The 17181-nt window shown below is 42.7% G+C and overlaps 2 protein-coding genes across 12 annotated transcripts in view; both read right to left on the bottom strand.

The window, feature by feature from the left end:
- Positions 1-1139: 1139 nt before the first annotated feature.
- LOC115148985 (zinc finger protein 711) lies at positions 1140-7822 on the bottom strand. Of its 3 annotated transcripts, none has more exons than XM_029691366.1 (8): positions 7635-7822; positions 5610-5707; positions 5058-5504; positions 4030-4188; positions 3792-3929; positions 3522-3656; positions 3216-3359; positions 1140-3113 (listed from the first exon to the last, which is right to left on the bottom strand). In XM_029691366.1, the coding sequence occupies exons 2-8, from the start codon at positions 5686-5688 to the stop codon at positions 1936-1938; spliced, it is 2280 nt and encodes a 759-aa protein (XP_029547226.1). In that variant the 5' UTR covers positions 5689-5707; positions 7635-7822; the 3' UTR covers positions 1140-1935. The 3 variants fall into 3 exon arrangements, with proteins under 3 accessions (XP_029547226.1, XP_029547228.1, XP_029547227.1); XM_029691368.1 differs by having other exon boundaries at positions 5610-5704; XM_029691367.1 differs by lacking the exon at positions 7635-7822 and adding an exon at positions 6364-6589.
- A 902-nt stretch (positions 7823-8724) lies between these two features.
- LOC115148987 (ribose-phosphate pyrophosphokinase 1) overlaps positions 8725-17181 on the bottom strand; it is a 28585-nt gene continuing 20128 nt past the window's right edge. For 6 of the 9 annotated variants that reach the window (XM_029691377.1, XM_029691376.1, XM_029691370.1 and 3 more), the window contains 5 exons: positions 14749-15278; positions 14216-14355; positions 13926-14080; positions 12121-12252; positions 9608-9970 (listed from right to left, as the gene is read on the bottom strand). The gene's annotated coding sequence lies outside the window, so the exon portion shown is untranslated. Of the gene's footprint in view, positions 9524-9607; positions 9971-12120; positions 12253-13925; positions 14081-14215; positions 14356-14748; positions 15279-17181 lie in introns of those variants that run through there. The other 3 variants (XM_029691373.1, XM_029691371.1, XM_029691372.1) reach the window with 3 other exon arrangements.

Raw genomic sequence — 17181 nt, 5'->3', positions numbered from 1 at the left:
TAGGCATTTGTAGTTGTCCACATATTCTAAGTCAGAACTGTCCAGAGTAGTGATGCTGGTCAGGCGGGCAGTGATCGGTTGAAGAGCATGCGTTTAGTTTTACTTGCATTTAAGAGCAGTTGGAGGCCACGGAAGGAGAGTTGTATGGCATTGAAGCTCGTCTGGAGGTTAGTTAACACAGTGTCCAAAGAAGGGCCAGAAGTATACAGAATGGTGTCGTCTGCGTAGAGGTGGATCAGAGAATCACCAGCAGCGAGAGCGACATCATTGATGCACTCCTGGTGCATCAAAATTCAAGCAGCTCAGCTTTGTTTGATGGCTTGTGACCATCCATCTTCCTCTTGATCACATTCCAGGTTTTTAATGGGGTTCAGGTCTGGAGATTGGGCTGGCCATGACAGGGTCTTGATCTGGTGGTCCTCCATCCACACCTTGATCAACCTGGCTGTGTGGCATGGAGCATTGTCCTGCTGGAAAAACCAATCCTCAGAGTTGGCAAACATTGTCAGAGCAGAAGGAAGCAAGTTTTCTTCCAGGACAACCTTGTAAGTGGCTTGATTCATGCATCCTTCACAAAGGCAAATCTGCCCGATTCCAGCCTTGCTGAAGCACCCCCAGATCATCACCGATCCTCCACCAAATTTCACAGTGGGTGAGAGACACTGTGGCTTGTAGGCCTCTCCAGGTCTCGCACCCACTGAAATTTGGTGGAGGATCAGTTGTCATTTTCTGCAAATAAATGCTAGAAATGACAATATTTTAATTTGGGAGAAATGTTATCAGTAGTTTATAGAATAAAACAAAAATATTCATATTACCCAAACACATACCTATAAATAGTAAAATCAGAGAAACTGATCATTTTTGTCATGGGGGGGGGGGGGTATCTATACCCCTCAAAGATATTATTTCAAAAAGTACATTTCCCTAAATCAGATGTTCATCATTCTAAATCAATAAACAAAATACAATCTTGATTTCACCTCTCTAGGTCAATCATGGGATGACTTGATGTCAGTAGGTGCCCATGTAAGATGCAAGCAGTGTCATCTTAACACAAATCCACCTGTTGCTACATTATTTGTTACTGAGTGAATGATGGCAAAAAGTTAATATGAAGAGTGAATGAAAGTAATAGGTTGAGGTGAACAATTTATCAGATGTCTTTATTTACTAAAGGAGCTCCTAACATTTCAGTTGAGACATGAGAATAGATAACACTGATTTTGTCTGATGCATGAGAGACATTCCTGATAGTGAACATGATGTTGTTGGCTCGGAGCAAGATGATTTTACTAGCGCACACATGTGAAAAAAATGAAAACCCCTGATTGTCTGACAAACGATTATTTCAATGCATAATGGACACATACGAGTACAAAGCCGAGTCGTCCACATCCCCTTTCCATCCCTTTGAATACAGAGAAAACTGACTCAGATGACTGTTTACATTTGCAATTATAACTGGGTCTTGAAAATGCATTATTTTCACAATTTACTGCTAGCAGAAACAGTACTAAAAACCATACAATGACTTGTCAGAGAACAGTTATCCCAAGGTCAAAATGAGAATAGTCAGCAGTCAATCAAACATGGCATTAGTTCAAATCAAATTATCTTAGCACTGATACTGCATATAACAAGTGTTGTGCTTTTCAAACAATCCAGGCATGCACAAGCATACTACTGAAAAAAAAAGTGCTTTCAGCAATGTTCTGATTCAGGACTTGCCTGACTTGAGGTTTGTTTGAATAGCACCCTAGGTTTGAGTACTAATGGTGATGTGAGGACAAGGTTATTAAATAACTAATAAAGTTGTAAGAAAATGTGACAATTGTCATCCTTTACCACATTGAAACCATTGTATTTCCCTGCTCTATAGTGAGTGAGAATAGGATTGTTCTGAATATGGGAAAGGGTGTGTGAAGTAGAACTCTACATTAAAACATCCTTGTGATGCCGCGCAATGTGCTGGCTCTTTTCAGAGGGCCTACGGAAGCCTTTAGTGCAGTAGTCACAACAGTGGGGATAGTCCTTGGTGTGGATGGATATGACGTGCCGTTTGAAACCGGAAGCGTCAGAGGAGCTGTACTCACAGTACTGGCACTGGTACACTTTCCGTCCACTGTGGGTCTTCATGTGCTTCTTCAGTTCCAGCTGATGCCTGAAGCCCCGTCGACAGCGCTTGCACTTGAATGGCAAGTCTTTGGTGTGGACGGACAGGATGTGGCGGCTGAGTATGAACGGGTCCGGCGTCTTGAAGTCACAGTGGCGGCACTGGTGCAGCCTGGCACCTTTGTGAGTCTCTGCATGTTTTTTGAGCTCCGAGGGCCGGTGGAATCCCTTCTCACACACATCACACTTGTGAGGGAAGTCTTTGGTGTGCACAGAGATAATGTGGCGCTTCAGGTCACTGGAGTTGGTGCTCTTGTGCTCGCAGTGCGGACACTGGTGTGTCTTGTGGCCCTGGAAGATCTCCATGTGCCTCTGCAGCTCCCGCTCGTCAGGGAAGGCCTGGGGGCAGTGTCCACACTTGAAGGGCAGCTCAGCGCCGTGCTTACTCTTTATGTGGGTCTTCAGGTTGGACTGGTCGGCACAGCGGAACTCACAATGCTGGCAGTGGTAAGGCTTCTCACCTGTGTGGGTCCTCATGTGCTTCTTGAGCTCTGAGGGGTGGCGGAAACCCTTTGCACACTCCACACATACGTGGGCAAAGCTCTTGCTGTGCACGGCCAGCAGGTGGCGGTTGAGCAGACCCTGCTCGGCTGTCTCATAGTCACAGTACTTACAGTGGTGCAGCTTGGGTTCCTGGTCACGCAGGATAAGCTTGTTGGAGCTGACGGGGCTCTCCACACAGTAACGCCGCGTGAACTCAGTGAACTCTGGTACCCTGTCACTCTTCACTATGAGCTTGTGGCCCTCCAGGTGGTTGTGGAAGTTGACCTTCTTGTTGGTGGTAAAGTCACAGTCTGTGCACTGGTACTTCTTCTTGAACATGTGGTCCGGGTGGTTCTTCATGTGGATCTTCAGGAAGCCTCGTGATCTGAACTTTTTCCCGCAGATGTGACAGGGGTACACAGTCAGAGGTTGGCCATCTGGACCAATGATCACGGCTGGGGAGAAGAGTGGAAGAAAAAAGACCAGGCAGTGTTAGGACTACAGCTAAAAACTAATATTATAAAATGGTATGGTTTAATGAACAGAGAACCCCATACCTGTCTGACACTGACGTGTCTCTCCCTTCTTCTTTTTCTTGATATTCTGTTTGAGAGCTCTACTTGTACTCAGGCTGTCGCTGATCTTCAGGTATTGTGTACCTGTGTTGTTCTTGTTCTCCAGCCTGGAGTCCAGACTGTTACCTAGAGAAAATTATTTTGAGCCTATGTCATATACAACATCCACCAATTCAACACACTCAAAAATCATGATGTGAACAAAATCCAAATGTAAGGCTAAATGTAGAATTCTATCTTACTGCATACAGTATGTGTATGTCTATGAAGGAAAGGAGTCAGCTTTACCATAAGCTGCAGCCCAGGCTATGGTGCCAACGTTCTTATTGTGGCTGGAGTCTTCCAGTGAGTCCTGAATGGCAGGGGCATCCTCCTCTCCCACTATCACCTCCATATACACCTCATTTGCCATCTCAGCACAGTCTGCTCAGAGACAAGCAAAACGTAGTCACTATATTTAATACTACAACCACTTATTGGGACAAAAAGAATAAGACAGACATATGATCTGATGTGTATAAGGGATTGGAGGAAGTGCTGGTAATTCAGGGGACTCACTGATCTCTGAATCCTCCTGGGAAGGGTCTTTCACTGCCATGTAGACCATCTTCTCTCGAGACACCTTGCCAATGCCCCCAGTCTCCAGCACTGCGTGACCGTTGTGGAAGTCACTCTCAGCTACAATCTCTGTGCCACCTGCACTCACAGTAAACGTCTGAAGTCAGGAAAACTAAACAGAGGTGTGCCTTTCAAATAAGTCGTAACTTTCAGAAAGCCAAATAATAGCAGTCCTCGCCTATGTCAACATCATCATCAGCCTCTGCCTTGAAGATGTAGACTTTGATGCACTCAGAGTCATAGTCGCCATCTTTGGAGCCATCCTCCTCAGGCATCACCTCAGAACCCATCTTCAGGGGTGTGTCCTCCATGTCCAACTTCTCCTCAACATCATCCACTGCACAAACAGCACAATTATTGTTCACTCCCCTACGTATTTATTTGGACAGTGAAGCTAAAAACTTTTAATTTGGCTCTATAATCTAGCATTTTGGATTTGAGATCAAATGTTTCATATGAGGCGACAGTACAGAATGTCACCTTCTATTTGAAGGTATTTTCATACATGTCTGTTTTACCGTTTACAAATGAATGCACTTTATGTATCTAGTCACCCCATTTGAAGGTGTCTTAAGTATTTGGGCAAATTCACTTATCATGTATTCAAGTTAGTCTTAAGTTTAGTATTTGGTCCCATATTCCTAGCACACAATGAGTACATCAAGCTTGTTGGATGCATTTGCAGTTTGTTTTGGTTGTGTTTCAGATTATGTTGTGCCCAATATAAATGTATGGTAAATAATGCAAACTGCAAATGCATCCAACAACTTTGTAGAGTCACAAGCTTGATGTAGTCATTGCGTGCTAGGAATATGGGACCAAATACTAAACTTTAGACTAAATTTAATACACTATAAGTGAATTTGTCCAAATACTTAGCACATCTTGAAATGGACTAGATACCTAAAGTGCTTTCATTTGTAAACGGTAAAATAGATACCTTCAAATAAAAGGTGACATTCTGTTCTTTCGCGTCATAAAACATTTGATCTTAAATCCAAAATGCTGGAGTATAGAGCTAAATTAACCGTTTAAGCTTCACTGTCCAAATAAATATGTAGGGTGTGCACATTCTCTGATTCATCCTATTAGAGGCAATTATTCTGTGAGTGTTGGAGCAAATCAAATTAAATTGTATTTGTCACATGGGCCGAATACAACATGAAATGCTAGTAGTTCTAAGAACAGAAGATGTATGCGACTTACAGGAGATCACCAGGTAGTCCTCAGAGACATTCCCCCCATCCTCATCGTCCTGCTCCTCGATGGTGACTGCAGAGTCTTCCATCTCCTCCACATATGTTTCTGAGTTGCAGTTAGAGACCATGATCTCCTCCGTGACCATCTCAAACACCCGGTCAGGAACATTGTCAGATTCCTCTATGAGCTCTGCTGTCAGCACATGTTGATGGTGGTCTGAGTCCAGCACCTCATCGATGGCCACCTCGGCCCCCAGGACTGACTCAGTCATGATCATGCCGTCAGGGTCGTCACTGCAGAAGATGTCTGGCCCCTCTACAACCTCGGAGCCCAGGTCATGCTCAAATGTGATGCCCTCCTCATCAGTCACCACATCTGACACCAGCACCGCCTCTGGCACAGACACCACAATGTGGTCACCGTCGATGTGAGCCATGCCACCCATACCTGCCACTGGGGAAGTCAGGAGGAACTGTTAGACTCATCTTATCAGTTCGAACATACACAGACACAGTCAAATAAACAAAAGGCCATGGAGTATTGATAAAGATGACATACCAAAATCCTGCATTATCATTGTGTGTTGCATCTTTGAGTTCTGCATCTGAAAGTTCAGGACCCCTCCACCATGGTCCATTCTATTTGTATCCTGTCTGCTACAAACACAAAAGAGGAGAGGATTAAGTTGATCTCATTTTATCTGATCAATCAGGACCTCTGTCAATGCATAAATCAATACAAATGTGTCAACACACTTGATTCAATTAAATAATCAACAGATTGATCTTCATCAATGCTGTAATCAATGCTGAATAAACATTGACATAAAATTACTAAATGTTAAGATTAAAAACACATTGCATTTCAGCATTCATAATTGATGCTGAGCTCTCAAACCATCAGTGAAGTGTTATGCTTTTTTGTTGTTGTCATCAGCAAGGGAGAAGACACTTGAAATAGAGAAAAGGAAAACACAGCCGATAAATCAGTTTCCATTATATTATCCTGAATTTTTTTTTTTTTGTGGAAATAAAGCAGACAGCTATAATGCTTGATTACTTTTTATAAGATTGGATGGGCCTTTATAATATCTTATATTATAAGGAGAAAGGGTCAACTATCCGATAAATGCAGAAGTAATGTGGTTGATGATGCATTGCTAAATTTAATGGGAAGCAAAAATCTACAACATCATGTTTATATTCATACATTCTCACAGGTGATGTACAACGTTTGGATAGGTTGAGTTGTGATATTTCTGGAGTTCACATGAAGAAAAAAAAAAACATACTTCCAGGATTTGATAACGTACCAGAATTTGAACTTTGTTGTGGGTGACAGTAATGAATCAATGCCACTTTGTAACCACTGTAGTTACAGTGCTTTGACAGTCTTGCAGTAGCCCACTGACTGGGTTGGTACTACATGGAGTACAGCTACGAACGGAAGTTAACATTTCGAAGCAGGTTAGGAGAACATTTTAGCTAACCCTTATAATGGGAATTTTAATGTTTGTGCTTTTCTGATAATTAATACCTGTGGTCTATTCATGTATTGTTCTAATAACCAATTTCTGTGTTAATGCAAGTGACTGATTTAACGAATCCTCACCTATCAGTATCTGCAATTTGGCAGTACACCCAGACATTGTTTTGAGAAAGAGATCTCAATTTCCAGGTCTCAGCTTAGAGAGAAGAAGCCTTGTGAGGTAATGCTCTGTCACATGTTATGAACCAGTATTGGTCAGTCACATGAATGAAACGGTAATGATCAATTAATTATGCTAAATCATTCAAGTGTCCCTGTGTAAGAATTTCCACGCGACCATAACTATTTTTCTTAACCTAATTCTACTAACCTCTACGTTAATTTTCATAACCTGCTGCTTAAGTTAATTTTGACTAGGTGTTATATAGCTACGACTGGAAGTGACTTCTTCGTAGCAGGTTAGAATAATTAACGTGTCAGGTTAGGAGAATTAGGTTAATGTTAGGAAAATGGTTAGCTACAACCTGCTAGGAAAAGTCCCTTCCGGTCGTAGCTGTACTCCATCTAGTTACAACCCACTGACAGACAGCAGAGAGAGCGCCCAGACGCAATAAATATGGCGGCTTCTGTTTACATTGTGGGCACATAACCCCGCCAACAATGACGTATAGCTCGAGCGCGCAGGTGAATGTAGCAAAAATAATGAATACGCATGAATAACATGCTAAATGATATTTAAGCATACATCGAATCTATGATTTTTTTCAGGGATCCAACAAGTGTGCAATACTGACGCTCTGCAAATGTTTTTCTGTTCTGTGCTAAATTAGCGAGCTAACTAGTTAGCAATAGCATTCCCAGCAATTGTAATCAATATTATTAGTAAAATAAACGCAGTAAACCCACAACTGTGTATATACTTTAGAAAGTATGCACTGAAAGAAAACACAAATGAACATCGGCTTGCAAAAGTCACGATATATTTCCGAGCTAGCTATGCCGTTAATTAGCTTGGCTAGCTAGCCACCATTGTTGTTTTTTTCGACTGGGGTGGAGGCCCGTTGTCATATTGCATTAAACGTAGTACATACTTACCAAACCAAGTCACTGGTGTCTTTTTTAAATTACACTTTTCGGGTTCGAACAGTCTTTCCGCAGTCTTCTTATTAAATTAGGTTATATTTCTCATGGTGCAAATGAGAGGCCTGTACAACATTCTAGATCCTTAAGGCTGTTTTCAGGCCTGGACCAATCACGTAGCTCCCTGATAGCTCGGAAGGGTGGGGGCGGTGGGGGAGTAGACTGCGCTCAGTCTTCAATATTTTATTCCAAAACTGCTGGTCCCTGTCTCTACAACTAGACATACGTCATGTAACTATTGTAAAGTTTAGAAATCTTAAACATATGTCTGTATGTACTAAGTATAGGTGGAAGTGCAGTGTATACCACAACTGCTCACTCACTTTGCAACAAATTGCCAAGACTATCTGAAGTTGGAGCTCCTCTGCCCAATATTGTAACTGTCCTCAGTGTTAAATTCTGACTTTTCAACTGAAACATGTTGTGGTATAAATTGTTACAATTTTTGTCACATGCACAGAATATAGTAGGTGTAAAACAGTACAGTGCTTAACTTGTGAGCTCTTTTCCAATAATGCACAATAGATATAGTAAAATAGTTAAGAAATAAAACAAGTGAAATGGAGATAAGAAAAAAATGAAACACGAGAATGCAGTTATATACAGGTTTTATATACAGGTCAGTGCAGTGCCAGTACCATTATTTCAATGTGCAGGGGTACTGGAGTGATTGAGGAAGACATTTACATGTAAACCAGTGTAAAAGTAGTATGAAGAAAAGGATGGTGTTTTATGACCGAGACCTGTGTGATACTTTATGTTAATAATGATATACTGTATCAGTTCTAAGTATGTGGATTTGTGTGTCAAATCAAAACATTTGAATCAAATTAAGATTGATTTGTTGGAGGTCGTTTGGAATGTAGCATTGTGCAGCACCTTGCATTTATAACTGAGAAAGGAGGGATGTGTCCAGTTCCAGTGGAAGAGATTGTGAAGCCATACTAAATAAATCAGTACTGTATGATTGGCAGAAGAAAATGACAACTCAATTGAAATGCACAGAAATCAAACCTACTGTTTAATGTACTTTAATACATTAGTTACAGATTACTAAGGAATGTTGAGTACACCGTTTTGCCTACGTGCATTGGCAGGCTGCCCCATTCTGTCCCAAGCCAGGGTAGTGGATCTCTCAGGGGAGGCATAGACACGACCATGACTTGACAGGTACTCTCCAACTGAGAGGTCCTTACTGGGACAGGGGTTCCTCAAACCAGCGGGGCTAAGGGACTGGGGTCTCTGCAGCCCTCTGATGGAAGAGGACTGAAATCATTCTCTCAGGGACTGGCGTACTGCTTCAGTCGCAGGGTCACTGGAGCTCAGGGTTTTGGTAGGGACAAATGAAGATCGGCCACCACTCCCAAGCTTGACTGAAGACGCACCTACTGTAGGAGGTAATCATAAGTTTGGAATTATGGCCTAAACATGTGTATGAAATAAAAGCAAGTACAAAATTCAATTCCTATGGATTTCTATACGCTTGCTGAGATGCAATCAAATTTTATTGGTCGTGTACACATATTTTGCAGATGTTATCGCAGGTGCAGTGAAATGCTTCAGTTTCTAGCTCCAACAGTGCAGTAATACCTAACAATATCCCAAAAATATCAGAATAAACAATGTCATAGTCCGAAATATATATGTACATGATGGTGTGTATAGACATTATGGTTTAGTATATGCTCTCCCTACTAAAATACTAACCCACCAGGTGGAGATCTGGTTGAACCAGCGATAGGGGTCAGGCGGGAGGTGGGCTGGTTTGTGGGGAGCTGGCCGTTAGCCTCCAGGATGTTTTGCATGCAGCTTTTCAGCTCCTCTACAACAACAACAACCTACATCTGGGTCAACTCCCATTTCACATATACAATCGGTCAAACACACATAGCAGATCATGTTAAACTGGTAGTGTCGATTTTTTTTTGTTTTCAAGTAAAAGTCAATATGTGAATTTGTGTGTCAAATTTAATTTTCTATTCAGGCGCTCTTTTTACCTATTCTCTTTGCGAGTTTAAGCAGCTTAGATTGAGTGGTGGCCTGACTGGGAAGCCTTGGCAGCTGGCTGCTGTGACCAGGCTGGGCTATGGATCTGGATGACTGGCCCAATGGGGAGGGCCGGTAGTGGGGCAGCTGGCTGGGAGGAGTTGTGTATGCGACTGTGTTCTCCAGACTATACTTGTCGAACTCCAGATCACTGTAGCCATAATTACAAGGTGACAGCATGGCTGTACCAACACTCCTGAATGGTGTGGCAGCAGCAGGGATGGAGGAATAGTCTTGTCTTAAACCTTGGGAGAAGGAAAACACTGTCAAACACCCTCTTCACAAGTAAAGTAATTATGCATAGTGGGTCATTCTTGGGCTCAGGTAATATTTCAGTCCCTCTGACTTTTTATATTACAAGAATTGGGTCACAAAAAATATATTTTAAGGTAGGTAGCCTAGTGTTAGGAGAGTTGTGCAAGGATCTTAACTTCAGTTGTTCCTTTAAGTCGCTCTAGATCCTAAATTACTCAAGGATTATAGTGTATACATGTATATATTTTAAGAAGACAAAAGGTAGTGTCGAGCACGTCAAAATGCTGACCCAGAAAAAAGGGAACAATACCTTGAGAGAGAGAGCATCAGAGATGGCAACTTCCTGCTTTTCACAACAGAATTACACAAACGTGGATTCAAAGCTGGTACATGGAACTTTTTGGAGTCAAGCCATAGAAAAGGGTCTCCTGATGGTGTGGGAGGAACGTTGAAGTGAACGGCGGACAGGTTGGTGGCTAAAGGCCGTGATATCAGTGACGCACAGGAGCTTTTACAAAGCCCTCCGTGAGACAAACACGTCAGTGAAGCTGTTCTTTATGAAGAGTGCTGATGTTGAACGTGCGATGGAGATGATGCCAAGCCCGATAAAAGCAGTGCCCTCCACCATGAGAATACACCAGGTCATCACCCTTGCTCCTGATGAGCTGATGTCTCGTGATATCAGCTGCCTTTGTTCAACAAAGGACCTAAACTTTACATGCTTTAACTCACAGCACTTCAGTTCCAGGCAGAAGGTCCTGGCTGCTCCAGAACAGTCAGCCAATGAGGAAAATCCACAACCCATGGACGAAATTCAATGTCTTCTTGGTCAGTGGTGTGTAGTGGAATATAATGATGACCTTTATCCAGGCATCATCCTCGGCACAGATGAAATGAGTGTACAAGTGAAATGTATGCATCGTGTAGGACCAAACAGATTTTTATGGTCTTCTTGAAACGACATCCACTGGTATCAGTTTGATGAAGTCCTTGAAATGATTCCACCCTCACAGCGTGTGACATCCCGCCACGTAGAGGTTGAGAGAGATGTGTGGGATACTCTCAGGAAGAAAACCATGAATGAATGAATATGGTGCTCCTGAGAAGGATAGTCATGCTGACACTAGTGCTGTAGTTAGAGCTGTTCTAGCATTCTAGAACAGCCTGGGGCGGCAGGTAGCCTAGTGGTTAGAGTGTTGGGCAAGTAACCAAAAGGTTGCTAGTTCAAATCCCCGAGCTGACAAAGTATAAATCTGTTGTTCTGCCCCTGAACAAGGCAGTTAACTAACTGTTCCTAGGCTGTCATTGTAAATAAGAATTTGTTCTTAATTGACTTGGCTAGTTAAACAAAAGGTAAAAATTCAAATTCTAAATGCCCTTGGAAAATGTTCCTACAGTTTGATGATGAAACCTGTTGTGTTTTTATTTGTTTCGATATTTACTGCAGTTTGGTTAATAAAACCCAGATTATTCTAAATATATCTAATGTCCTTATTACATGGTTGCATACAATGAAATGCAATGTTTTGGGGTAAATCTTGGAGGGATTTTGATAGTAAACTGAACTAGTTTATCTGGAAACCGATATGTCTCTTTAACCCCGTTACAGTATTAAACCCTGTCACCCTAGTCTCAACCCTGTCACATGACAATATGTATTAAATAAAATGGCAAAGATGAATAAATATGAATTTAATGTTTTCTGAGCTCAGTCTGAAATGTTAAGGACAATCCCAAGAAGACTAGATTTATGTTAAAATTCTGAATTGAAAGCATTTTTTAAAATAATGTGTCTATTTCAGGGTTTAATACAACAAAATTCTGAGATTTGACATATATTTTATATTTATAATAATTGAATTGGTTTGGGGGACACAATTATCTTTTATAATCATTTACAGACAACTTCCATATTGAAGATCAACAGTGTCCATGTCAAACAAAAATTGACAATAATAAAAGAGCCTTAATGCCTGAGGTGGGAAAATATTTTTTCTTGAAGGTTTAGTATGTACTTAATGTTGTGGGGTGTTCAGAAAATGCATTTATTCTAGTAAAAAAAAGTATATTTGTAAAAAATATTACTGCAGCCCAAGAATGACCTATGTATGAATTAAAACTAGAGGGTTTCCACACTCACTCTTCTCCTGCATGCGAGCCATGACCTGGATGTCAGTGAGGTCCTGCAGCCTGTAGCCCATGGTGATGGAGTCATCTGAGACACTTGGCTCATTCTCATCCATGCAGGGTGGTAAACTAGCATCATTGTTATCTGAAATACCAAAGCAATAGAGACACTGAGTAAATACAACCAGGACAATCTGGAATTGTAGTCGGTGGGAGTTACACTGCATTCGGAAAGTATTCAGAGTTCTTTACTTTTTCCACTATTTGTTACGTTATAGCCATACTCTTAAATGGATTAAATTGTTGTTTTTCCCCCTCATCAATCTACACACAATACCCCCCCAAAAACCTGAAATACCACATTTACATAAGTATTCAGAGCCTTTACTCAGTACTTTGTTGAAGCACCTTTGGCAGTGATTACAGACTCAAGTCTTATTGGGTATGACGCCTCAAGCTTGGCACACCATGTATTTGGGGAGTTTCTCCCATTCTTCTCTGCAGATCCTCTCAAGCTCTGTCAGGTTGGATGGGGAGCGTCGCTGCACAGCTATTGTTTAGGTCTCTCCAGAGATGTTAGATCAGGCTCAAGTCCGGGCTCTGACTGGGCCACTCAAGGACATTCAGAGACTTGTCCCAAAGCCACTCCTGCATTGTCTTGGCTGTGTACTGAGGGTCGGGGTCCTGTTGGAAGGTGAACCGTTGCCCCAGTCTGAGGGCCTGGTTTTCATAAAGGATCTCTCTGTACTTTGCTCTGTTCATCTTTCCCTCGATCCTGACTAGTCTCCCAGTCCCTGTCATTGAAAAACATCCCACGACATGATGCTGCCACCACCATGCTTCACCGTAGGGATGGTGCCAGGTTTCCTCCAGACGTGACTCTTGGCATTCAGGGCAAAGAGTTCAATCTTGGTTTCATCAGACCAGAGAATCTTGTTTATTGTGGTCTGAGAGTCCTTTAGGTGCCTTTTGGCAAACTCCAAAGGGCTGTCGTGTGCCTTTTACTGAGGAATGGCTTCCGTCTGGCCACTCTACCATAAAGGCCTAATTGGTGGAGTGCTGCAGAGATGGTTCTCCTTCTCGAAGGTTCTCCCATCTCCACAGAGGAACTCTGGAGCTCTGTCAGAGTGACCATCGGGTTCTTGGTCACCTCCCTGACCAAGGCCCTTCTCCCCCAATTGTTCAGTTTGGCCGGGAGGCCAGCTCTAGGAAGAGTCTTGGTGGTTCCAAACTTCTTCCATTTAAGAATGATGGAGGCCCCTGTGTTCTTTGGGACCTTCAATGCTGCAGACATTTTTTGGAACCCTTCCACAGATCTGTGCCTCGAGTCAATCCTGTCTCAGAGCTCTACGGACAATCCTTCGACTTCATGACTTGATTTTTGCTCTGACATGCACTGTCAACTGTGGGACCTTATATAGATAGTTGTGTGCCTTTCCAAATCGTGTCCAATCAATAGAATTTACCACAGGTGGTCTCAAGTTGTAGAAACATCTCAAGGATGATCAATGGAAACAGGATGCACCTGAGCTCAATTTCTAGTCTCATAGCAAAGGGTCTGAATACTTATGTAAATAAGGTATTTCTGTTGTTAATACATTTGCAAAAATGTCTAAAAACCTGTTTTCGCTATTGTGTGTAGATTGTTGAGGAAATGTTTTCTTTAATCCATTTTAGAATAAGGCTGTAACGTAACAAAATGTGGAAAAAGTCAAGCGGTCTGAATACTTTCTGAATGTACTGTATATCACTACATGTACAGGCACCCTTCGTAAAGAACAGTTTTAAGAATTGGGAATTATTTTCTACAGATCGTACCCTACATGAGCTGTTAGGTTTATTGGTTTGTTGACTTCTGTTAGTTGATCTGTGGTACAGAGTGGAAGGTGAGCCCATGCAAAGATAGCCAGTGTCAGGAAAGGCTACAGGATGTCTGTGGAAGCGACTGCGAAAGATACTCCTCCATCTTGTCTCTAAGGGAAAGAAGAGGGATATTTAATTAATAGAAGCTACCTGTTCAGGATAATAAAGCATAGACACGACCAATTGGCCAATTTTAGTCTGTGTCAATTTGAATGAGAGATTGTAATATACTGTGCAGTACTTACTTTGGTCCAGGATATCAATTAATGTGTGACATGCCACCTCTGTTTCAGGGTTGGGGTTGTCCAGAACCTGTCTGCACCACTTTATAGGTGACTTATCGCTTCTTTCAGCAGATGCCTGTTTCTTGGGTGACTCATATAATCTAAGAACGAATGAGATAGTATGTTATTGGATTCTGATTAAAGATGCAGTCCAGGATCTTAAACACAATACATTTGTTACATATTGTATGAATTGGATTCATAACATATCATATGAATTGGATGAGGTAGTACACAATTGGATGATGTAGTACACAAATAACAGGGACTGTTTTGGCTCGTGAGCACCACTTTCAAAACTACTGGCTGAAATTATACAAAAGTTCTGGAGCATCTCTTTAAGCACTGAATTAAAACTAAGCAATTGAGGTATTACAAAAGCAGGTTGTTTGAAAAGGGATACATGGACAAAAATGTTGCTGCAATGATTTGGAATAGTCTTATTACTGACAGTATACACAGTTCAGTTTTTATCAAAAAGTGCAGGTACCTACCAGCTCTCTTCATTCTCCAGCTCACAGCCCTCCTCTAGGCCCAGGAGGTCCACCAGGTTGAGCGCAGACTGCTCTGCTCCCTTCTCTGTGTCCCTGTCTACCAGCTCCTCTGACCCCATGCATCCCTGCCAGTGTGTCTTCTCCAACATGTCAGTGTGGGGCAAGTGTGCATAACAGCCATCATATATGTGTACATCCTGCCCCACTAGTTTCTCTGTCAGGCTTTCAACCTCCGCTGGTTCAGGGTCCAGCAAATCACATACAATTTGACGTTCCTCCAGCAAAGAGGGACAGCTGATGAGCCCACCAGAGAGAGCCTGGTTGTTGGTGTTGATATTTCTTCACCTCTCGCTTAGAGCTTCATTTTCAATTTCCAGTCTCCGCACTAATTCATGTATCTTGCGCACTTCTCCCAGTTCCAGTGCAGTAATGGCCTGCTCATCCCTGTGTCCGCCCTCAACCTTTCTCCAATTCTGCAGCGTTCTTTACTTTTCACTGATTGAACAGCACTACTTGACCAGATGAACACACTGAAAAATAAAAAGCTCCAGCTGAAATATACACTGAATTCAGAAACCAAATGTAAAATGTATCTAAAAGTAACATCAAGTAAACCCAATATTATCAATGTCCAAAACAACTCTCGAAATGTAGAGCCACTGTATACATCCACTACACTCTTGTGTACTGACCCAGACTTGCAGCTTGGATGGCTTTAAAGCTCAGTGCCAGGTTCTAATGTGGATTAAAGAGTCTGACAAGCTGCCTCTGAAGAAAACCAAAGGAAATCCGAGGAGCCGACTTGGTGACACCTGCATTCATAAGTGATGAGTAATGACTTGCTAGCCATCATAGGTCAGGTCACACACAGTCACTCATCATACTCGACCTCGGCCATGAACCCTTACTGTTCTGGCCTAGCAGATCAGATGGTCGTGACCGCTAATAAAACCAACACAGAGACATTTTTAAATGACCAAGTTAAGGATATGAAGGGGTTTTAACCATCTAGATTTATTAATATAGCTTGCTTATCTACATCTCAACATACCCTAAGACTGATATTACAAGTCTGCTAAGTTAACGGTAGCTAGCGTTCTGACTTAACTGTGAATATATATATATTAAAATGTCATTATAAATATATATATATATATATATATATATATATACACTGCTCAAAAAAATAAAGGGAACACTTAAACAACACATCCTAGATCTGAATGAAAGAAATAATCTTATTAAATACTTTTTTTCTTTACATAGTTGAATGTGCTGACAACAAAATCACACAAAAATAATCAATGGAAATCCAATTTATCAACCCATGGAGATCTGGATTTGGAGTCACACTCAAAATTAAAGTGGAAAACCACACTACAGGCTGATCCAACTTTGATGTAATGTCATTAAAACAACTCAAAATGAGGCTCAGTAGTGTGTGTGGCCTCCACATGCCTGTATGACCTCCCTACAACGCCTGGGCATGCTCCTGATGAGGTGGCGGATGGTCTCCTGAGGGATCTCCTCCCAGACCTGGACTAAAGCATCCGCCAACTCCTGGACAGTCTGTGGTGCAACGTGGCGTTGGTGGATGGAGCGAGACATGATGTCCCAGATGTGCTCAATTGGATTCAGGTCTGGGGAACGGGCGGGCCAGTCCATAGCATCAATGCCTTCCTCTTGCAGGAACTGCTGACACACTCCAGCCACATGAGGTCCAGCATTGTCTTGCATTAGGAGGAACCCAGGGCCAACCGCACCAACATATGGTCTCACAAGGGGTCTGAGGATCTCATCTCGGTACCTAATGGCAGTCAGGCTACCTCTGGCGAGCACATGGAGGGCTGTGCGGCCCCCCAAAGAAATGCCACCCCACACCATGACTGACCCACCGCCAAACCGGTCATGCTGGAGGATGTTGCAGGCAGCAGAACGTTCTCCACAGCGTCTCCAGACTGTCACGTCTGTCACATGTGCTTAGTGTGAACCTGCTTTCATCTGTGAAGAGCACAGGGCGCCAGTGGCGAATTTGCCAATCTTGGTGTTCTCTGGCAATTGCCAAACGTCCTGCACGGTGTTGGGCTGTAAGCACAACCCCCACCTGTGGACGTCGGGCCCTCATACCACCCTCATGGAGTCTGTTTCTGACCGTTTGAGCAGACACATGCACATTTGTGGCCTGCTGGAGGTCATTTTGCAGGGCTCTGGCAGTGCTCCTCCTGCTCCTCCTTGCACAAAGGCGGAGGTAGCGGTCCTGCTGCTGGGTTGTTGTCCGCCTATGGCCTCCTCCACATCTCCTGATGTACTGGCCTGTCTCCTGGTAGCGCCTCCATGCTCTGGACACTACGCTGACAGACACAGCAAACCTTCTTGCCACGGCTCGCAAGAATGTGCCATCCTGGATGAGCTGCACTACCTGAGCCACTTATG

This window comes from Salmo trutta, chromosome 15, assembly GCF_901001165.1.
Source record: "Salmo trutta chromosome 15, fSalTru1.1, whole genome shotgun sequence".
NCBI classification, from domain to species: Eukaryota; Metazoa; Chordata; class Actinopteri; order Salmoniformes; family Salmonidae; genus Salmo; species Salmo trutta.
This window is presented reverse-complemented; position numbering and strand designations above follow the sequence as displayed.

Coding starts and splice junctions, on each gene's coding strand:
- LOC115148985 (XM_029691366.1), bottom strand. CDS start 5,688: ATGGACCATGGTGGAGGGGTCCTGAACTTTCAGATGCAGAACTCAAAG. Junction 3,360..3,521: donor AGCCTGGGCTGCAGCTTATG/GTAAAGCTGACT, acceptor AATTTTCTCTAG/GTAACAGTCTGGACTCCAGG. Junction 3,114..3,215: donor GACACGTCAGTGTCAGACAG/GTATGGGGTTCT, acceptor TCTTCTCCCCAG/CCGTGATCATTGGTCCAGAT.